General features: G+C 45.5%; 10 protein-coding genes across 10 annotated transcripts; 6 read left to right on the forward strand and 4 right to left on the reverse strand.

Annotated features, from left to right (window-relative positions):
- The first annotated feature begins 637 nt into the window (after positions 1–637).
- On the forward strand, positions 638–1,481 carry V8C40DRAFT_252126 (uncharacterized protein). Its single transcript, XM_083217319.1, has one exon. It carries the CDS (start codon positions 709–711, stop codon positions 1,324–1,326), a length of 618 nt encoding a protein of 205 aa, XP_083070673.1. The 5' UTR covers positions 638–708; the 3' UTR covers positions 1,327–1,481.
- Positions 1,482–1,784: 303 nt separating this feature from the next.
- V8C40DRAFT_281363 (uncharacterized protein) lies at positions 1,785–3,167 on the reverse strand (the record flags this gene model as incomplete). The annotated part of the gene is made up of 3 exons (XM_083221595.1): positions 1,785–1,914; positions 2,191–2,955; positions 3,139–3,167. The coding sequence occupies 3 exons, from the start codon at positions 3,165–3,167 to the stop codon at positions 1,785–1,787; spliced, it is 924 nt and encodes a 307-aa protein (XP_083070674.1).
- Positions 3,168–3,991: 824 nt separating this feature from the next.
- On the forward strand, positions 3,992–5,514 carry V8C40DRAFT_281365 (phosphoribosylamine--glycine ligase; the record flags this gene model as incomplete). The annotated part of the gene is made up of 4 exons (XM_083221596.1): positions 3,992–4,280; positions 4,335–4,874; positions 4,954–5,428; positions 5,487–5,514. 4 exons carry the CDS (start codon positions 3,992–3,994, stop codon positions 5,512–5,514), a joined length of 1,332 nt encoding a protein of 443 aa, XP_083070675.1.
- A 160-nt stretch (positions 5,515–5,674) lies between these two features.
- On the reverse strand, positions 5,675–7,083 carry V8C40DRAFT_276535 (uncharacterized protein; the record flags this gene model as incomplete). Its single annotated transcript, XM_083220857.1, has 7 exons — positions 5,675–5,798; positions 5,855–6,141; positions 6,203–6,309; positions 6,381–6,585; positions 6,636–6,742; positions 6,815–6,990; positions 7,040–7,083. The coding sequence occupies 7 exons, from the start codon at positions 7,081–7,083 to the stop codon at positions 5,675–5,677; spliced, it is 1,050 nt and encodes a 349-aa protein (XP_083070676.1).
- Positions 7,084–9,167: 2,084 nt separating this feature from the next.
- On the reverse strand, positions 9,168–10,744 carry V8C40DRAFT_252129 (uncharacterized protein). The gene is made up of 4 exons (XM_083217320.1): positions 10,606–10,744; positions 10,219–10,478; positions 10,045–10,160; positions 9,168–9,985 (listed from the first exon to the last, which is right to left on the reverse strand). Exons 1-4 carry the CDS (start codon positions 10,682–10,684, stop codon positions 9,304–9,306), a joined length of 1,137 nt encoding a protein of 378 aa, XP_083070677.1. The 5' UTR covers positions 10,685–10,744; the 3' UTR covers positions 9,168–9,303.
- Positions 10,745–12,007: 1,263 nt separating this feature from the next.
- On the forward strand, positions 12,008–14,181 carry V8C40DRAFT_252132 (heterokaryon incompatibility domain-containing protein). Its single transcript, XM_083217321.1, has 2 exons — positions 12,008–12,545; positions 12,617–14,181. Exons 1-2 carry the CDS (start codon positions 12,319–12,321, stop codon positions 14,142–14,144), a joined length of 1,755 nt encoding a protein of 584 aa, XP_083070678.1. The 5' UTR covers positions 12,008–12,318; the 3' UTR covers positions 14,145–14,181.
- A 616-nt stretch (positions 14,182–14,797) lies between these two features.
- Positions 14,798–15,658, forward strand: V8C40DRAFT_67017 (uncharacterized protein). The gene is made up of 2 exons (XM_083223280.1): positions 14,798–15,159; positions 15,210–15,658. The coding sequence occupies exons 1-2, from the start codon at positions 14,986–14,988 to the stop codon at positions 15,555–15,557; spliced, it is 522 nt and encodes a 173-aa protein (XP_083070679.1). The 5' UTR covers positions 14,798–14,985; the 3' UTR covers positions 15,558–15,658.
- Positions 15,659–15,732: 74 nt separating this feature from the next.
- V8C40DRAFT_268533 (ferritin-like domain-containing protein) lies at positions 15,733–16,836 on the reverse strand (the record flags this gene model as incomplete). Its single annotated transcript, XM_083219968.1, has 1 exon — positions 15,733–16,836. One exon carries the CDS (start codon positions 16,834–16,836, stop codon positions 15,733–15,735), a length of 1,104 nt encoding a protein of 367 aa, XP_083070680.1.
- Positions 16,837–18,323: 1,487 nt separating this feature from the next.
- V8C40DRAFT_281366 (uncharacterized protein) lies at positions 18,324–19,314 on the forward strand (the record flags this gene model as incomplete). The annotated part of the gene is made up of 4 exons (XM_083221597.1): positions 18,324–18,465; positions 18,533–18,668; positions 18,720–18,975; positions 19,036–19,314. The coding sequence occupies 4 exons, from the start codon at positions 18,324–18,326 to the stop codon at positions 19,312–19,314; spliced, it is 813 nt and encodes a 270-aa protein (XP_083070681.1).
- A 748-nt stretch (positions 19,315–20,062) lies between these two features.
- On the forward strand, positions 20,063–21,723 carry V8C40DRAFT_276540 (uncharacterized protein; the record flags this gene model as incomplete). Its single annotated transcript, XM_083220858.1, has 4 exons — positions 20,063–20,116; positions 20,253–20,616; positions 20,692–20,762; positions 20,950–21,723. The coding sequence occupies 4 exons, from the start codon at positions 20,063–20,065 to the stop codon at positions 21,721–21,723; spliced, it is 1,263 nt and encodes a 420-aa protein (XP_083070682.1).
- Positions 21,724–21,783: the final 60 nt, after the last annotated feature.

Here is a 21,783-nt window from a genome sequence, read left to right on the forward strand (position 1 = left end):
AGACATAGATTGGTTAGGCTGCTATTAGTTGCCTTTACCAACACTGGCTCCCCTTGAGAGTTGTATTATTATGGTGGTTATTAGTTTAACTACAAGCCCCAACTTGTAAAATGGCACATGGCTCCCCCCAGTCATACGAGATAGAATGTTGACTTATATGCATTGTATGACGCTATTTATCAGTACCTGTTCCAAAACAGGGTTCCGGATAGGGTAGTGGAGAGGAGCCATCGATGCAACGGTTTTCACAATAGGCAATACAGTGATGGAATACGGTGATGGATTACCACATCATATGCGTGATCCTGTCCACCCATTCCGTCAACAACGAGCATCTCCATGGAGGTTGGAACTTTTCAATCTTCATCCACACAGACAACAAACCAATAAATGTATGCAAAATGACCTCTTATCTTCCAAGTCCATGATTCTTCCTTCTCGAACAGGATAGCGTTATGCTGTGACTGAGGTGCTTCTCATGCATCGCAGCGTTGCCCGCAGTTAGTTCGTTGGGGTACAGCCCAGATAATCCCTGACCAGGACTTCGACAAATTATATGCGACCCCTCCTTTCATGTCCGATGGCATTTATATCGCCAAGAAATCACTAATCTGCTAATCTGCAAGCCACTTCTTCTATTCCTGCTATCATCCATCTCAGGCACCAAAGCCGCAAAGTTATTCCCTCTTCTCATCATCAAGACTCATCATGTTTGCGCTTATCGCGGCGGCCTTCGGGCTCTTATCCACCATTGCCTCTGCCGCACCACTCTCCATCAACACCACAACTGAAAGCTATACCTTTCATGTCCTTACGGGCACGAATAAAGATAGCAACTTCCAGTTAAGGCTACGGGAGAACCAATACGATCCTGCTTTTGGATATCCTGCCGGAACTTTCCACTATGTTGGCGTAGATGCCAATGATACGGTCTTGGTTGCCAACCTGAAAGACGGTCTCTTGTACAGCCAAGGCCAGAATGCCGACGGCAGCTTCTATGATCTCGGGCCCACTGGCTACATAAACCTCAAAGAAACCGTCGGCACATCGTCATCCTATTTATTCAGCTTTGTCAATGCCACCATTTACCCGCCCGCACTCGATGCGGGGTGGCTGCTGAGCCCTGTTGATGGTGATGGCGGCGATACATATGAGCTGCTTTACACGGAGCCGGAGGGGGTTGTCAATGGTTGGCGGTGGTGCATAGCGGATTTCGATCTCGATTACGGCGCGTGGTCTTATGTGGAGTATTTTACATACACGGGAACTCCTGACTATGACTCTGACTGTGTGCCGGCTCAGATTCTGGCAACTGTTGCGAAATGAGACGGCGTCTAGCAGCAGAGGGAGTGGAGGAAAGCTTCGGCACCTTTATATGATGCCCACGTTCTCTAGTTTGAAGCATGTTGCAAGATTCCATGTGCTGAAATGTTGGTTTTTATCTTTTTCTAAGGCATATACGAATACAAACGAGTTTGGAGCTATGTGTAGTGATACTCGTCTTATTGTTTGAGATGACCCTAAAGAGATGCATGTCATTTGCGTGTTCGGTCCAAGTATTTGTGCACCCATCACATATATCTTGCTGTATTGTCACCCATAATCTGGTCTTGGCCTCATCCAAGCAACGCCAAATCGGGCTTCGGAGGAACCCAATGTGTTTCCATTACATTTCTTCTTCTTCTCATTCCTCCACTTGCGATCAACAGGGGTCGGTTAGGCAACCTTGGCAGCACACTTCTTGAGATGTCGGCAATAGAAAGTGGTGCACACCATCTACTTTGTTAGCTCTCTTCGTGCATTCGGCGAATTCGGTTCGCCAGTTTCCGATAGGAGGCCGTTACACCGAAGCCGGCATCGGCATAAAGGCCGGATGGTGTGTACTTGATGGAGATGGCGCGATAAGGAAACTTTCTGCGATCATGTATTAGACAAAGAATCTCGTATCGCAAGGTTCTCCCACTTCTTTTCTAGATGCCGGTCCCTTCGGCAGGATGCACGGCGAGGGGCATTTACTTGAAACAACTTTAAGACCTTTATGCTATATTAAATGAGATGCGACCTCTAGGGCTCTATTCTTTCTATATCACTCGCATTTTGAGACATCCTTAAACTGCTCTCTCTCCGTGCACGCCATACAAAACAAGACTTAACAACAGTCCAAATCCTACTATGCCACACGGAAAATACTCAGCGCTGTGGTATCCCAAGAGCACCGTAGCTGGGCCCTCAGGTTTTGTCTTCGTCACCTGCTGCTCAATCGTCCCCGCTATCCCCAAGCTGAGAGAAATGCTGTAGTTGACAATGGTATTAACCAAGCTCATGGCCATGCCCTGGTGCTCTTTTCCCATTGCATTGCTCATCACCAAAATCGCCGCGGGGAAGCTCATATCCAGCCCCGGAGGCGCGAAAACCAGGCTAGGAAACAGTTGAGCCCAGTAAGTCTGCCCCGGAGGAAAAGTTGCCAGTAAAAGACAAGCAGCCAGCACGCAGGTTTCTGCCATAACCATTAGCATGGCGGGGTGAACCCTGGCCACAAGATAGCCTGTCAGAACTGCCGTCCCTAGACCGACGGGGGTTGGAGGCGAGAACCATGCCGAAGCTAAGGGTGGCAGTGTTTCTGTAACCATCAGCATGGTTGTCCAGAAATAATAGACGTAGGCCCCAAAGCCACCCCAAGCTGCCGCAACGCAGGCGAGGACAAGTGCCACATCGCCGGTCAAGATTGAAAACGGGATAAGCGGCGACGGAAAGATATTGATCTCTATGTAGAAGAATGCAATCGCAAACAGAATCCCCAAGATTAAAAAGACTGGGATGTACGGCGTCGCCCAACCCACAACAACAGCTTGGTTCCAGGAAAGGTTGAAGAATACCAATGCGGCAATGCCCAAAGCGCCCGCAGGTACGTCTGTTGCCCAGAGAACATCTCGCAGCGATGGCCTTGTCTGGAGACTTTTGTAGTGAGATTGAGAAGATGGCACCGCAAAGTAGCCGCATAATACTACAGCGGCAGTAATACAGCCTATGTGCCAGTAGGACCAAGGCCACCACACAAATTCGGCGAAGAGTGCGGATATGGTGGGGTTTTATCTATCAGCGGACGGAGGACTATAAATGCGTTCCTATTACTCTTACGAGTGAACCTGGTTTCTCACAGGAGCCATGAGTAGAGTGAGTATGCCATGTGTGCTACGGGCTAAGTCATTACGTATTGACAGAACTGGAAATATTTTGAACTGCAAAGAATGTACTGCTTTTTATGTAGGATATATCGGAGACTGTGAACATTAATGTGATAATAGCTGTGACTAATATGCTTGTCGGCATGTCCGCCTTGAATATGAAGTACCTATGTACGTACTTGGTCTTCGACTCATGCGCTTCCCACTACCGTCCTTGTACATTTCACATCTTTGCCGGCCTTATAACCATTGCTCTCCGACCCTTTCATTCATGTGACACCATAAATTCTCCATCGTTTATCTACTAGGCATGGAAAGTTTCTTTTCTACCTTAGCCATTGGTGGAACCATAATTTGTTCTGTACGACCATGAAATCCTCCTACTCAGCCCTCCAACCCATCTTTGCGATGGAAGTTAAATGCCGCCATTATGATTCAGCTGCTTGAGCATGGTACACATGCTAGTACGATGAATACCTAGGGCTCCAGGTAACCAAGGCCAGCAAGAAGAGTAGCAACGAATGTCAAGGATGTCTACTAACAGCGTTGACTGACCATTGCTGTAGGGTTAGCTCTTCTCAAGGCTGGTTCGCCTATTGTACCGTGCTCCCATAAGTAGAAGCGCCATTGCTTAAATAGCAGCTGGAGCGATTGCGCTCTAAGTTTCTGGTGGCGTAAGGCCACCAAGGTGAAAGCACCGGCATAGAATTGGCAGCCTAGTCAATTCTTCTTCCTCTCCTTCTTTCCTTCTCCACAAACCCTCCATTCTTGTCATATTCTTTGTCCCCTAATCTACCACATTTACAATGAATAATACCTGCACACTTCGGATCCTCCTAGTCGGTTCGGGAGGTAGAGAACATGCGTTGGCATGGAAGCTATCGCAGTCCGTATCTGTTGAACATGTCTTTGTGTTCCCTGGGAATGGGGGCACAGCTCAAACGAAAAGAATTTCCAACCTTGTCGACGAAGGCATAGTTGCGGAACAAGATTATTCAGCTCTAGTGACACTGGCATTGAAACTCAACATTGGCTTGGTCGTTGTAGGCCCCGACAGCGCTGTCGTTGATGGTATTGAGGAATATTTTCGTGAGAGTATGCGTGGAGCGTAAACGTGGCTACTGCGAGATGGCTCTGACAGTTTCCTAGGTGGAATCCCGTGCTTTGCTCCATCGAAAGAATCGGCTGAAGTTGAGGGCTCCAAAACGTATGCAAAAGATTTCATGCAGAAGTATAACATCCCAACCGCTGGATACCGAAATTTTGATTCAAGTATCTCTGCAAACCTCGAGTCGGCCAAACAATATATACGAACTCTCGACCATAATGTCGTCATCAAGGCCAGCAGATTGGCTGCAGGTAAGGGCGTTGTGCTTCCCTCTTCAAGGAATGAGGCCTGCGAAGAGCTGGAATCGTTTGCGCACGGCAAATTCGGCGATTCTGGTTTGTCTATTGTCGTTGAAGAGTACCTCGAGGGCGACGAAATCAGTGTCTTGACACTCAGCGATGGCAAATGCTTCAAGTCACTGCCACCAGGCCAAGACCACAAGAGAATTTTTAATGGTAACATGGGCCCTAACACGGGCGGAATGGGTGTATATGCCCCAACGACATTTGTTACTGACGCAATGATGTCCAAAATTGAGGAGACAATACTGAAGCCCACCTTTGATGGTTTGCGGGCTGAAGGTGGGTAATTCCAATGTTTCATGTCGTTTGGTTCAATATTCACTCTCTGGAATCGTATATCTCATTAGCAGTATTCTAGGCCGAACCTTTCGAGGCCTCCTCTTCACGGGAATAATGATAACACGATCTGGCCCAAAGGTTCTAGAATACAATGTTCGATTTGGAGATCCAGAAACGCAAAGTATGATGCTACTCCTTTCACAGGACACGGACCTGGCTGCAGTATTGTTGGCATGCACCCAAGGAACTCTTGAAGATGCCCGGTTAGATGTTCGCTCCGGTTACGCTTGCAATGTCGTGATATCTTCAGCGGGATATCCTGGAGCATACTCGACAGGCGAACCTATCCGACTTGATCCGATTCTTTCACCAGACATCCATATCTTTCATGCGGGTACAAAGCTAATAGGGGGTATCCTACACACTGCGGGAGGTAGGGTTTTCTCTGTCGCCGCGTACGGCGACTCCCTGGAGGATGCAGTCAAGCGTGCGTACCAAGGGGTGGAGGCGATAAGTTTTCAAGGGATGCATTTCCGAACCGACATTGCTGGCCGGTATGCTGTCTGCTAGATGCGATTAAAAGCATGTAATATTACTAACTTTAGTGAGTAGTTGCATGACGAAACGTGATGCTCTTTGAGAGCCACCACCTTTGTGCTACTACGCCCTTCATACCGATGTTTTATTTTTAAGCTATATATGTGGGGTAGTAGGTTATTAAAGCTTGCTTGATGGGAAGCTATGCCTTGCCAATGGATCAGTAGAGTGAGTCATTTCGTTCTGCTTTGTTTTCAGACTCCTTAGTCTTGAGTTCCTTCAACTGGGTAATAGTTGACCTCGTCTTCAATGGACTTGAAAAATTCTGCGAAGCCGTTCTGAGGTTTCCACCCAATCTCACGGCTCTTAATGGCTGAGATGCGAGCACTAAGTAATTATATCAGTCATATGATCAATACCCTTGAGATTTTCTCTTCACTTACTTGCTGCCCCAAACTACCTCAATCATGTTGAGGTCTTTCAAATGGGGAATTGCAAGCGCCTCTGAAAAATCTGCCAAAGTAATCTCTTTTGCCTCTTTCGATGGAAACAAGCCCTGAGAATATCCTACCTCAGCTATATGCTTCGAAATATCTAGCCACGAGATCTCGCCATTTTCAAGAAAATAGTAGCCGCTTTTTCCAGAGTCAATGGATTGGCCTTCCAAATATCTCTTTAAAACAAGCGAGTAAAATGCAGCGACATCAGAGATATGAGCGACTGTCCAAAGCTAAGAACAGATGCCGAGTTAGCTATCTCCACCAATATTCTTTTTGTCTGTGTGAACCTACACCTTCGCCCTTCCCTAAAACAATAGCTTGCTGCTTCTTCGAAGAAATTTCGACAAGCGCGGGGATCTGAATTGATCTTTGGTTGCCTATTCCATTTCCCCGACCATCTAGATGAGCAACATGTTAGCCAGAGAAAACTTATGCAGACATTAAATATCTGAAGCATCGGTGAACACACAAATCAGTGGGGGGTTTGTAATGATGGTTTTGACACCCAAACGTTCACCGGCTTCAATAATTGTAACATCAACCTTCCTGGAAGGCCAGGTATCGGCATTATTCTTCTCCCATTCGAAGTTGTCATCCTTGTCGGTTCTAATGGTCACGTTCTTGAGCTCAGTCTTTGTGATAGGATGATCTCCAAAATTGGATGTACCAGAAGTCTAGCTACGTTTAGACTCGCATTATCATTCTTCAAAGATGAGGCACTTACATGGATGTAGAATACATCTTGCGCTGTGTCCTGTTTTCGGATCCCCAGTCCCTCCACCAAAGCCAAGCAGGACGGCACATCAAGAGAACTCGCGCAGCTGACAACAACTACGGCATAATATTGTAAATTAGTAGAAACTTATATAGAGATCTATCAGTATATCAATTTGTTCCACTCACCCTGATGCTCTGATGCGACTCTCTTTATTGTTTCGAGATCATGTAAGCCATTGAAGTAAATTGGATGAACACCCATTTTTTTAAGCGCATTAAAATTTGCTTCAGATCGGACTAGTGCAGAAAGAGAGATTGCGCTTCCAAAATCATCCACTAGTGTCTGTAACACACTACCGCCGCTGCTTATACTTAGAATGTGTGTTTGGACGAATTGTACAAGATACTCACATATATCCTGATGCTCCAGTTACTAAAACCTTCACCTGTGACATTTTGAGTGTTTTATATGACTTAATTTGACAAAGCATAAGATACGTTTTCGATCAGAGGTCAAAAAGTTGCACAGTATAGATCCGACAGAGACCTATCCCATTTGACTTCTACTTTATACAGCAGAACATTAATCACCTAGAGGCCAGATATCGAATAGGTAATTGATGGTTTATAAGCGTGTGACATCACATAGATGCATCCGTGCGCTTTCCCGGCCGAACGGAAGTTGAGCGCGTCTCGTCCTGGCTTATGTTCAAGGCTCACTAATCTGGCTCTTATTTCTAAGCAGCACATAGATTTTATGTCTTTCGCCGACAACATATTCGGCGTTAAACATACCTACTACTATCAAGCAGTGAGGGATGAGAGTTGGTTAGCTACACAAAGTCCTGTCATGGCTCTAGTTAATAATTACTACAAGAATTGCGAGGCCTAAAGGAATGCGTAAAATCCAATGTTTTTTTTTTTTTTTTTTACAAATGCGCATATGAACTTTTTGAGTCTATTGATAAAATTGGTGACTATTGCCATTGCAATTACTGGGTCACATTGGCGCATTTACCGACATGGCGATTTTCCTTTGGTGTTCTCCTGCCGACAACAGGCTCATATTTCCCTAAAAGCAAAGTATAGTTCGTTGGTAGAGGTACGTAACTAAATTGTAGAGCCGCAACTCTCGTCAGCACGATTAGTGTCTGTGGAGATGGGTAAACTAGAGTCTAGTTGTGAAAATACGGTGAGCCATTTAGATGCAACTGTAACATCAATTGTCCAATTACACTGGCTCTATACAATATTACATGCTCGCACAAGCCAGCGCTATGACACAGACATCAGCCTCAGACCCGCTGACAGACAATCAATTGGAAGAGAAGAGGCGGTGTTAAGCCTTGTCAGCCTACTCCACAACAAAACAGCAGAAAGAAATTGCCCGATACAGTAAGTGGGTACCAAAATGCGTCAGAAAATGCTCCGTAGATACGAAAGGCTTCCAGGACGCTTCGGACTCCCTCAGATTGAGACTCTCCCTAAAGAGGTGTAACAGACAAAAGTGCCACTGTTCATGCTTGCTTTTTCACACTCTCATCATACCCGATGTTTTACGAGGTATAGCACGCGAAATTGAGCCGCATCTAAGAACTCGGCATCCTGTTCTTCCGACCTATGGCTTCGTACTCGGTTCAAATAATACATATCTTCCCTTTATATCCAACTATTTGATCACCAAAATACGAATATTAAGCATGAATGCGATTTATACTAATAAATAGGTAACGAAAAGACTGGAAAACAAAAGAAAAAACCGCAGAAAGTTCTCCAAACCATCTTTTAGCTTTGCAGCCCCATCACAATGTGAGATGTTCCAAACTATTTATTAAGCCAAAGCGCAAACCAAAGGCTGCCACCCATTCCAAGTTCGTAGAGGACCATACCCGGCATGCCTGTCGAAAAAAAGCCCAACGCCCCTATCGCACGATTGAGTATACTAATTCCCATTATGCCTCGATTATTCTGATAGGCGGCGTAGAGAAACGTTGAGCCTATACTTGTGCATAGGATGCTACAATAATGTTAGACTTCTGGAGATTGATGAATCATGTCTTCTATGCTCACCCCAATGTAACAATTACTTGTTTTGGTGTATTGTTCATCATAGGATGTTGAAGCGCTCTCTCGGTGAATAGCATCATGTATAGCCCATTTCCGAGTAGGATAGCGCCGTGGCCAAAAAACAAGACATTTGCGAGATTCAACTCCATGATATTAATTTGACTTCAATTATGAATTGCGAATTGATAGCAGCGTTGACCAGACAGTAGGTTACGGGAGAAGAGATTTATAGTTCTTCTCCTGTAGTGTGTAATTTCGATTGCCCTAGTCTGCGGTCTCATGCGGCGGGGTCATCGCGTTACTGCCAATGTAAAAACACATACTAGATCTAGTAATTTATAATGCTCTCAAAGAGTGGAACTTGGCAGGTATACGACCGGGTTTACCTCTAGTGTCAACCATGCCTAGACTTGGCTTACCAAAGTCCACCATTACAAAAAGTCCAATGATTCAAATATACTGAGATGGATACCAATCAAGTTCTATATTATAGCATACTCGTATACTTTGTAGTAACTAGACCACCCTGATATTTTGTCTCTTCTATCAGCAGGAGGCTGTCAAAGGATATACCTTGGCCGTCAAACCTCACAAGCACCGCACGCAAATTACGCACCTCGTCGCGCACGCAAACAGTCTGCCCAAAGACTTTTAGCCCAACGTTCGCAAGCCGGTTCTAGCCACACTGTTGCTCTCAACGAGCTGTTCAGCTGGGCTCCTCGTGTAATATGAAGAGCTTTGCATATCGTCCATGAGCCTTTCACGAATTTCCACTTATCCTCCCTTTCCGCAGCAGCTGCATAGCCAACGAATAAGATCCACAGACGCCATATCAGCCTGTCGTACTGTGAATCCTCGGATACTTCATCACACTTGTCTAAGGCATTTCTTAATCGAGTAGTTAGCTCAGAAAAGACTGGTGAGCCGCTTGGAAGTTTCCGTAACAATAAGTAGAGATACAAATGGGCAGCCACTTTGAGTGCGGCGGCTTCATTCGATAATCTCTCAATCTTCTGGGAATGCGTAGCCCCATTAAGCATAAGCAGATCATATTCAATGTTGTAGATCTGTATGCTCGTTTTCTCAAGATCAGAAGTGCAATCAGTAGCAGAGGGGGAGGACACATAATGAAGTGACCGTAGTATACAAGCCATTTCTGAACTTATGCCAGCAATACTTCCCAAGGCCGAAGATTTGGCGGGTTCTCTAACGCTGTTCTCTGGAGGTACATCATAGAGACGAGAAAACCGCGGTTGGAGGTTCCAAATATTTGAGTAGCAAAAGTCACACCTATATGCAGTGAGCGGCTGGATTGACAATGAATTGACAACGAACATTGTCCGACTTACCAAGTCGCTATTTGTGCATGTATTCCTTTTATGTTTTGTATCCCTCCTCGCTTTTTCACTATTCTCTCTAGTCCATCCATGTGTACTTTGGACATTTCAAAGTTGCCACATATTCCCTTGATAAAAAAACAAAGATTTCAGTAAAACTCAACGATTCTCGGGAGGGTAACACACCTCTCTGGAGGCAACTAATGCCACTGCCGAGATTGTTGAATCGCGAATCACTTTTTCCTGGAGCTCTGTATTGATAAATTTAAAACTAGCGCCGCCGTGGTACAGGCTTAAGCTGGAGTCGGACACGCCAAGTTTCACATCGTAATCTGCGGATACGATGTACAGAATTGAATGAAACCACGCCAAGTCGGGTGTAGAGCGAAGGAAACAATCTCGTGGGAAGTTGAGGATAGGAGAATTCATGGAGAAAACTTGGTGATCTGTATTCAGTTACAACTTGGCGTATCAGCGCATGTAAGGGGTATGGAGCTAAGTTAAGTTTGCCTTGGGATTTGGAAGCAATAGTAGATGTACGAGGCTGAGAGATAAAGGTGAATTTTAGCTTACAGTAGAGGATTAATGAGTCGCTCATAGGGTTCAGATTTGGCGCAAATGAGTCAAACGGATCAAGTCGCCCACCGATCATTGCAGGCAAATCATATCGAATATTGTCCTGAGATGAAAAATAAGCATAAATCTGGTTATATCGGTATAGGGGATCGCTGTCAAACATTTGCATCGACGGCATGCTGTTTTTGCCACTTTTTGCTTCTCCGCTTTGTCTGTTTAACAGGCTTCTGCCTCGGATTTAATCGGTATCTTCCCGTATAATGTTTCAAGTCTTTAGGTGTGTGGTTGCTCTCAGTCTGCCCGTTATATACCGACAATGGATAACGTTGCTTGTATATATGATGTTTCAATGCGTGAGAGCGGACAATTGTCTCGTTGTCGCGCCATTCAGGCCCAGGCTGGCCTTTAATGGGCGCAGTGAACTGGATTGCCTTCATCTGCTTTTCATGTTTGTCTTCCATTTTGTTTGAGACTGCTTATAAATCATGTTTGCTATTCATTACTGGTCGGATTGATGGGAATAATTGCACAAGCAAGGGGAGGATGGGAGCGGATGGTTCTTACGTTCATACGCTGGCTCGCCTTCATTGACGGAGAATCTTTCCGCCGCTGGGGTCATCCGAACCAGGAAAGGCACAAACCTCAGAAATTAGTACAGATGAGATAACAGTCAGAGCATAGCTACCTAATAGGCTCAAGTTGCGACTATGGGATGTTCAACAACACCTGTTGGGCTGATATTGACCAAGGCAAAGGGCATGATGGTCTTGAATACATATGAGATGTGATCTATTCACAGTGCTGGCATCCCAAGGGATGGGAATGAAACAACTCCTCATCTGCTCCATTACCTTGTACGGTATTAATTATGTTCATCAATTGTTCAGTTCACCACAATACCCTTCCGAAACTAAACTACTAAGTAAGAGATGCTGAGGGTGAAGTTAGAGCCGTTACTTTATGTGCATTAATCATCTTTCGTAGTAGACAGTCAGGCTCATCATGACCATCATCTTTGGATGGTGTAGGGTGGGTATGCGGGAGTCTGCGCCCGCGTATTTGCAGCTGACAGAGGACTAAATTGACGCTCTATGGGATGCAACAATTATTGCAGGAGTAGTATAAATTGACTTTTATATCTCCGTAAAGCTATGCAAATCATCGCCTAATGTCGATAAAAGGTCATTGCATTTAGAACTGTTTGAAAGATCGCACAGTCTAACGCTTCCTGATTCTTATGCACCGTACAATGAATCCGTGCACTGAATGGTCTCTCGAAACAGTGGACATATAGGGGATTGATTTCCACCAAAATCATATAGACCCTTTGAAGGCAGAAAAACCAGTTTCACATTGCTGATAGTTTCTTGAATACTTAATGACCTCTTAGCATGCGTTGTGTTTTCCCCCCCGTCAGTCAGCCGTATGTCAATGCTCAGCCCGATGCTTGGTAATTCTTTTGAACCAATGCTCAATGTTTCTTAGGAGAATCCTCTAGCATTACAACGGCGCTATAGCACGATAGCATCAATACTATTGGGTCAAGTGCGTCACACTGCTTGGGCGACCAATTTGTTTACCCCACTCGCGTAGATCGCCTATTCAGCTACAAGAATCGAGATTGCTCATTGTGTGTCATGATTGATCAACTTAAAACTTTTGCATCGATGGATTTAATGTCGCAGCTGAGTCCCATCTACTGTTGATCTAATGAGGCTCCTCCACGCTAGCAAATGGCACATGGCCGACTTCATCTCGGACGATGCCACCCCACGATATGCGATCCTTTCGCACACATGGGGATCCGACGAGGTTACATATCACGACTGGAAGAACCTGTCCATTTCCGATGTCAAACTCAAAGCTGGATGCTCCAAGATCATGGCGTGTCGTGAGCAAGCCGTTCGAGATGGGCTGGAGTGGGTTTGGGTCGATACGTATGTTTCCTTAGACGCATTATTCTGCCACAGAACAAAGCAAATTGCACAAATTCTAACGCTTTTTACAGATGTTGCATCGACAAATCAAGTAGTGCCGAGCTTACCGAGGCGATAAACTCCATGTTTCGCTGGTACACAAACGCCGCTGTGTGCCATGTCCTTCTTTCTGACGTAGAAACAACGTCGGATCGTACCGTATTAGAAGAGCGTATGGCAAAAAGTCGATGGTTCACTCGCGGATGGACTTTGCAAGAGCTCCTCGCACCACCGCCAGAGAAGCTCATCTTCTACTCCAGTGAATGGACCCGGCTTGGTTCTAAAACAGATTTCGTCGACATTGTTTCATCCATCACCAGGATAAACAAACCATATTTACAGGGTCAAGACCTGCGTCATGCAAGCGTGGCGCAAAAGATGTCATGGGCAGCACTGCGTCAGACCTCACGACTAGAAGACGTTGCTTATTGCCTCTTGGGATTGTTTGACATCAACATGCCCATGATCTACGGCGAGGGCGACAGGGCATTCATCAGACTCCAAGAAGCCATCATGACCTCAACCCCAGACGATCACAGTCTGTTTGCGTGGGGGCCAATCCTCGACGAGGCCGATATCGCGTCCAAGGTTACAAACTACTCGGAAGTTCACCAAAAGGAACCTTCCCGACCAGACTCGGCCACTTGTGAGCTGGAATTATTCGGCTTACTCGCTGCGTCCCCGAAAGACTTTGAGCACTCGGGCGATATTATTGTGTCACGAGAGGCGGCTCGATTCTACAAGAGCCCAGATAACCCAAACGTGCCCACGAAGATTGGCCGCGACGCATTTCGCCTCGATCTGCCAATGTGGCAGCAAACGATCCATGCGCTGTATCACTGGAAGGGACCGGATATAGCCCAAACTCGAGTCCTCGACTACGCTGCCTTGTTATGCCACTTTGAGGATGATCCTTCATCGTCCAGCTCAGTAATTCTCCCCCTCTTATCGAATGGCGGCTGGACGGTAAGTCGTCCTCGCACATTGTGTTACCGACGCAGGCAGGGCATCATATTCTCATCAGTCTCAAAGAAGAAGACCGTCTCTATTGCTCCTGAAATGAAAATTAATTTCCGCAGCGGAGATGTCATCTTCCGTCGAATGGTATGCAGCAGTCCAATCCAGAATATAGGTTACAATATGGCAGGCGGCAGTTGGTACGATTTGGACGGCGCCATCGGCTTCTTGTCCTCGTCTAGCCCCCAACACAGAGACGGAAGAATGCTTACGCTGAATTACAAACTGTCAGATAAGGATGACAGAGGAATGGCTGTTGTCTTCCATCGCTTGCCGACTGATGACCAGATGTTCATAGAAGTCATACCAGTCAATTTCTCTGGCAAAGAAATCGAGAGTGGTGATATGACATGGTATTCGTCTACGACACTGAATCAAGCGACGCCCACGTTTACTCGTTCCATGGCTCTTCCTTCCGATGAGTGGCATGTGCAGAGAAGTCCAATGCCCGATGTGTACCTGCGCTCTGAGAGAGTCTCCATTGATGGAAGTGACATCTTTGTCGATGTCCTAGATCTTTTAGTTGGGTTTAACCTAGACTAATCTTGAGATTATCTTAATGCCAATTGAGAGCGGAATTTACTGGGTTCATTTTTGCCTAGCCCGCAACAATTCTATGCCCATTTCCCGAATCCCGATCTCTTGTCACATCCCGCGGTAACTTTTGCTAAACAATTTATTATAGTTACCGCTTATGTATAAACTCTGTATCCATTATGATTGTGGCCTGATGTTGTTTCACATTTGCGTATCTCCACCGGGCGCCAAGCTCGCTCACCAAATGACGCCCGTAACCCCGAAACTGGCTGGTAATTCGCCGTATCTATTACGCCGTACAAGCTGCTAGTTATGAGAACAACACCAAGCCACAAGACCAATATCATCTATCATTTACCCCCTTACAGTGAAACAATAACCGCCGGTTTGATCCAGTTTTCAATTAACAATGACAGCCCCCTCAAAACCCGTGTTTGTTCATATCCACCCGTTTACTCGCTTACAGCTACAGGGAATACCCCAGAAGCTTCAAGGAGGCGGCTCCGTAACAGCACCTGAAACGCCAGACATAGCCTGCCTCGGTGCTAGTATAGCGAGTCCCTGAGCATATCCCCAGTTCTCGGTTTCATTTCAACCGTGGGACCGAATATATAAATCCTCACTTATTGCACAGTTGACGATATTTTTTTCGACAGTCTGAGACATTCCATTCCAATACAACATCATTTACTTTTAATATTCACATAGCAATAACGTCTGGTACGGCATTGCTACTTTCTTTTCTTATACTTGCACACCAAAATTACTATTTCGCTTTTATTTCTTGAACCTGCGCAACCACAAGTTTTTTCACCTTACAATTCTCTGCCATTCAACCATATTCACAATGCATTTCTCAAACATCTTCGTCACCATCTCCCTGGTTTCTTCGGCTCTCGCCCTGCCTATGAGCATCACGCCCCTCGAGAGGAGAGCACTGCAATTCCGCGAATACGCCGATTTTCAGGTTTCTGACGGCAAGGCCGGAAATGCTTTGGCCGAAGTTCAAGCAAAGTTCCCGGTAAGTTTCCTATTTTTGCCATTCAGTATTATTTGGCTAATTCGCTTCAGATTGATACAAGCAATCTGAAAGGCGTCTCTGCTAGCGATCTGGCCATTATCCAAGCCGCCCGAGAGACTGCAGAGGCAGCCGAGACTGATGCATTCAACGGCCAAATCAAGGCGGCAAGTGGTGCTGATGCGACTGCATTGCAAAATGGCAAGATTAAGAACAAGGTTCTGAAGTTGTTCTTGGAGGTGACTGCGCTCCAGATCCAGCAGGCTCAGGGCAAAGACACGTCGGATAAGATTGATGAGGAGCAGACCAAGCTCAACAACAACATCAGCTTGGATAAGAAGGCGGCCGGTCAAGCAAGTAAGGGAGTTGTTTTCACGGATGATGTTCAGCCCGACAACTAGGTTAAGAAACGTAGCTTAGTTTAGCGCAAAGCATTGTTTTGTCCCAACCTGTCTCGTTTATATCGGTGACTTCGTAGTGCGCAGCTGTTAATATTATGTGGTTATATAATTCATGAGCCTAGCTGATTACTACTACAGTAGTATAATAGGTTAACTCGAACATCAACTTGGTGCTTTACAACGTCATCAAGCCAAGTCCAGCAGGTTGTTCAAGAAGCACAACTGGCCCAGCCTTAACAGTCGTTAACGTCGGAGCCCCAATTTTATCTGTGACTACAACAATAATAATACCTCGCGCTTCAAACTGAGATGGAATCCTAACTTCAATATCCGTATGGGGCCAACCTGCTGTATCAAGCGGTACACTAATGTTAGATGGACCATGGAAAAAGGTTGCGTAATATTGTTCACCCCGGTGGAAATTAGGTTGATTGGTTGGGTCGGTAAAGTTCAGGACAATGTTGCTACCCGGCTCTATTGACTTGGTCGAACCTGCTGGAGAAAAGGGAGGTAAATTCTGTCTTGGTGACGGGTAAGTCGGGTTTTCAGGCGGACAACTCCCAGGAACAACAAACGCATTGGTCAAGTCGAGAATCTCGTTAGCATAAGGAAAGACGGTGTCAGAAGGGCCTGCGAATGGACTCGTCTTCCAAATGTCGAGAAGAGTCCACGTCTCGTGCCGCGTCTCTGTAGCAGCAATCGCCACCATGGCACCATGAGCGGTAGGCAGCTTAGCCATTTGAACAAGTCCTGTCAGGAAAGTCATGCTCGAAATCTCAATCACTGTTGCAAGCGCCAGAAAGGATGCTGGGCCGTCAAACGGAAATGAGTATTTGCAAGCCCCAGGCTTGACAGAAGTGGCGGTAATTTCGTTCTGGAATATCCGCAGATGACCAGCTTCATTATCACGGATCTCTTGAATACGATCGTACGTCGTGTTGGGGTAGCCAGCCTTAACGAAGGCCGTAGCATTGAACATCTCTACCGCCTTCTGGTAAAACGAAAAGATGACCCACTCGGCAGAGAGTAAATTCTGCCAAACGAGGTCGTCGATTCCCGGAGGGCCATCGGCAGTGGGTTTGATGGGATCGGGGATATTTGCCGGGAAAGGAGGAGCCTTGCCCCTATACGAGCTGTACAGCGGGTCTTGCCCAGGCACTGGGCCATAGTTTGGGTTTGCGAGTTGCTGAGCATTTGGTTTGTGATGAAAAGGTATAGACGCCGTGTTAGCCGTTGAATGCAAAAATGCACTGAGTAAAAATGCTTTGAGCAAATTCATGGTCGCTGAATAGTACGAGATATATAGATCAAGTGATTATGATACAGTGAATGGGCAATGTGATAAATGGTTTGAGGTTAAACATGATTGATGTGCAGTTTATTTACGTCTTTATATACCTTGGATTGAGCATATGATGATCCTTATTAGGATCCTGAAAATAACGTATCTCGGCATTCCCTCTGGAGTAAACTATTTCGCCGGCAATTGTATGTTAAGCTACTGCAGACGTCACTGCTCGCAGAATCATCCGCTTTAGGAACTTCATGGGCTATGCTGGAGTGGCGAAGTATAGTTGCTCCACAAATCCTACAGGCTCCGTCGATCTCAAGTATTTTGACAGCATTTTATTAGTTGAATAGGATAATTTACATTAATTAAAGGGGTTGGAAATAATTAATGTCAATAATAAGGAAAGAGGTTTTGACTGAAACGTATGTGAGCTAGAGGAAGTGTAGGCACTTCTGCCTGATTTTGTGGTAACATGGACTATGGCTGAGTTTGTAATAGAAGAGTACATACCATAGGAACGTTGACGTAGTCAAGTCCCTTGTTATAGACATGGCTTAGCATGCAACATAGCAGCGAAGGAACTCCGACATTATAGTTGACATATAGAACTATAAGTTTCGCGTCCTTGTCGCATCTTGGGTCAGTGCGGGTCTAATGTACTGACGGCGTTTCTGTGTGCAGTCAGAGACACAGGCTTCTCCAGGGAAGATGTACAGTCAACACTGCGAACCGTTAGTACGGCCAGTGAGAGAGAAAAGAGATATTTGTAGAGAGAACAATTGCAGGAAATATTGCGCGACATCTACTTATTAAATACTTTGGAACTCGATCAAACTGCCCTCCCCGAGACTAAACCACCGTATAGCGGCCATTCATGGCTGCAAAATAGATCATAGCATTTGTAGGGTTCTAAATGCCGGAGATTCAACTAATTTAGCCGATCGTAGAATTCACCAGCTTGTGAATAGCATAGTAACAAACAAGAAAACTCCAAAGAAGAATTGGATGCGACCACGGACGGCCTGCCGGTTGTTGTCAGTATAATAGGCAATCAACGTATTCCAAACTGGAGTTAAGCACAGTCTTTAAAGCCAAATCACTCATACCATCTATTTTAAATGAATAAATCCAGGGTAGACTGGCTGAAAGAAGAGGATTCAGCGATTCAGCCTCGATATCCCCCTGAATTATAGCAGCTTACACGTATTCATTAGGACAAGCTTCGCCCCAAGCCTAGCCACATCGGGAGGATTGTGCGATATGGGATCACCTTGGCCTCCAACGTTGCCTGCCTCCCATTCGTTTTTCCTCATGTATCTCTGCATCTATTTAATTGTGGCTTCTGATGAGTACTTATACTCTTTGAGTTTCCACCTTCAACATCCAACATCAACATCCAAACCCAACTTCCAAAGCCAACATCCTCTACTCAACGTATATCCTAGCCGGCTTGGATCTTGTCTGCCTGTCAAGATATGACCCTCGATAGCCACGGAAAACTTGCACTGGTGGAAGTGATTGTCTACATTCCCATCGGCCTCTTTTGCATTTACAATAACATTCGGCATGGCTTCGGAAGGGACGCTGGATGGATCTATCTCACTATATTTACCATCAGTACGTTTTCCGTCTATTGCATGTTCTTATTGTGGAAACTTTTACCTAACCAGAAACACTCTTGCAGTTAAGATAGCGGGATCCATCATGACAATGGAAATTGAAAATGGCAAAGACCAGAATCTAACAACGACGGCGGCTATTTTGAACACGGTCGCACTCTCGCCTCTCCTCAACGCTTCATTGAGTTTCTTGAATGTCGGGTATGTACTAGCCTATCTCATAAAGCTTGGAACAAATCTAAACATGACTAGATTGAACAAGTCTCGATCGTTCACACGCCACATTGCAACGGCATTGAAACCGCTTCATTTGCTCATCATCTTCGGCCTCATCCTCAGCGTTTCTGGCGGTATCAGTCGAACAAAAACGTCACAAAATAGTCTGGATGATGGCGCGCGGGAACTCCAGGCCGCATCTGGCGTGTTTGCACTTACTTGGGTACTCATGGCCTTTGCATGCTTTATATACATGGCAAACATTTATCAGGTTCAACGTTCTGCGAAGAGGGTACGTATAAATTACACCGTCGGATTATGTTAAGAAATGTAAACTGACTTGACCTGATAGCTGATTGTATCAGTAACTCTGGCGATGCCTTTGTTATGCATACGAATTGTTTACTCGGGGCTAAATGCAATAAATCTGGATACTAGCTCTTCTACCGGACATACCGCAAAGTTTAACCCTGTCACTGGTGACTGGCGCATATACTTGGCGCTAGGCCTCGTGCCAGAATTTGGTGTTGTCCTTCTTTACACAATCTGTGGAATCATCAACTCTCTCAGCAAGGCTAAAGATACTGCACCTGAATACGAAGGAATTGAATCCCCCCAATACACGACATAGAAACGTGTCGCTGGCAAGAGGTCATTTCTTTTGTTTATTCTCATCTTATTCTATGCCTGTATCATGGTGTCTTCCGCACTATCGTTCCCCCTCTATATCAATTTTCCTTCTTATATTGTTCCATTTATAACATATACTTTGAGAAATATAGTTGGTATGCAACACAAAGCCGAAGTCAATTTCTTAGAGAAAAACAGTGAGATGATTGCATGAGCCATCTGCGCATTATCACTAATTCATGACGAACTCAAAGCGGTGCATTTCACGACTGTAGCTTAGCAGCTAGCCACGTGGATCGCATGGGCAGCTGCTTAGCCACCCTCCTAGTCTACCATACATATGAATATTTATTGTTGGTATAGAAAGGTGCCTGTTGATGATGTGTAATAGATTCAATAGCTTCCCAAAAGAAACACCTAGCAGTAAGAAATTGAACCAAACGTACAAATCTGGTTAGCATCTCGTATGAATATCTAGGCTAATTTAGCGAAATGCTGAATACATGTAAGAGGCATGCTCATCGCAGCAGCCTTTAACCCAATTTGGCTCATTCCGCGACGTGGGTTTAGTAAGAGGCGCATCACTACTGCCGCGGCTCGCAATCATATCAAATTCTCAATCTTCCTCAATCGTTTTTTTTTTTTTTTTTTTTTTTTTTTTGCAGTTCTGGAAGCATTTATGTTTCTACAGTATAAAATTCTTAGAAAGATAGAGAGCTTTGGGCCACGGAGGCACCGCAATATGAAGCATGGTTGGCGTCGGCGGTAGAAGTCGCGGCTGCAAGACTTGTCGTCGGGCCCGGGTGAAATGTGGTAAGGAGTATCATCTCGAGAACTTGCGAAGGATGATCTCGGTCTGCAAGGCAATTCATACTAACAAATCCAGACGAAACTCAGCCTAACTGTCGCCGCTGCGTTCGTCTAAACTTACCATGCGAGGGTCTCAATGCTTTCCCTGTCTTCATAGACGGCCTCTCCTTTGTCGAGATTCGGGAGGATGACAAGAAACTCAATAATGTCATGACAAAGATTTCGACACCCCCAGGCCCCAATCATCTCAACGTGGATGAGGACGGGTTGTTTCTGAACTACCTTATAAAAAGTCTCTTCACAGCCACTCAAGTCGGGATTTCAACGAGCAAATCCAGTGTGTCTCCCTGGCTAATTGCCTCGATTCGGGCGACCAATCACAACCGCATCCCAGACCTTGCCATTCGAGCTTGTGCTGCTGTGTATTTTGGAAAGACTCACTGCCAATCATCCGCAGTCGGACGGGGCGCCAAGTTATATACCCACGTCCTTCGTGAGCTTCGGAAAGAATTGATTGACCCCGAGCGAGTACGGCATACCGATACTTTAGTGACTACTATATTGCTAGCACTATATGAGATGATCTCCTTCAGTGATATGAACGGATGGCTAAGCCATTTTCTGGGAATTGGACACCTTGTAAGACATTAAATGGAGACTTTGGCTCTGCAAATCTGACTGGGAATTGTTCCGTCGCAGATCAAGTTTCGAGGGGCTAAGAATCATCAAAATGGCAACGATAAAGGCTTGTTCCTTACTACGCGCTCTTCTATTGTCAGTAGATACCACATTGCCACCATTTGCATGTTAAACTGATAAAGCATAGATTCTTGCATATCTCGTTCGGAACCAACGCTGTTTTCTTGAAGAAGATGCTTGGAAAGTGGTGCCATGGGCAAATGAACCTACTTCCAAGACAACAATGGATTGCCTTCTTGACATATTCTCCCACTTGCCTGGTGTAGTGGAAGATATGAAAGCATTGAAAGCCTGTACGAGTGCAACAGAAGAACTCTCAGTATCCTACATAATCCTTGGCTTCCAACTCAAGGCACTCGTCGGAAGACTTATTAGTTGGAGGATAAAATGGGAAGAGGACCACTCGAATACTTATTTTAATGTTGGATGGGACATTTTAAAGCAGTTGGGGGTCGCTTATCTGGACTCGTACCCCTTCCCCACAGCAATCTTCTTCTCCGAACCTGTTCGAGTTACAGAACTTTGCATGTATAATGCTCTCTTAATTCTTCTGCAACAGCTCTGGAAGCAGCTTCCAGACTACGTCGGTCTGACATCTCCATTTGATGAGGTTAACTCTAGTTGGCCCCAGCCATCAATTTTCTTAGACCCCGGAAATGGGTCAGCAGAAGAGGTCGTTGGAGAGATTTGCAAATTGGTTTACTCCCAGTTTCTGAGCCATCCTGGGAAAAGCGGTGCCCTCCATGTCATGTTCCCTCTTCAAGTTGCGCAACGCAGCATTAGCTCCGAGTCCCTGGAGGCGCAATGGCTAGGTAAGGTTGTTTGCCATATTGCAGATGACTATGGATTTAATGTTGTCAGGTATTCTGAAGAGTTTAGAGAAGGTGGGATTATTATATGAGTATCATAGGCAGCTTTTATAGTTGCACTATCAAGTCATGTGGCGTTTCTCACAGAGAAG

The sequence above is a fragment of the Trichoderma camerunense genome (genome assembly GCF_050948025.1).
Source record: "Trichoderma camerunense strain CBS 138272 chromosome Unknown V8C40scaffold_15, whole genome shotgun sequence".
In the NCBI taxonomy this organism is placed as follows: Eukaryota; Fungi; Ascomycota; class Sordariomycetes; order Hypocreales; family Hypocreaceae; genus Trichoderma; species Trichoderma camerunense.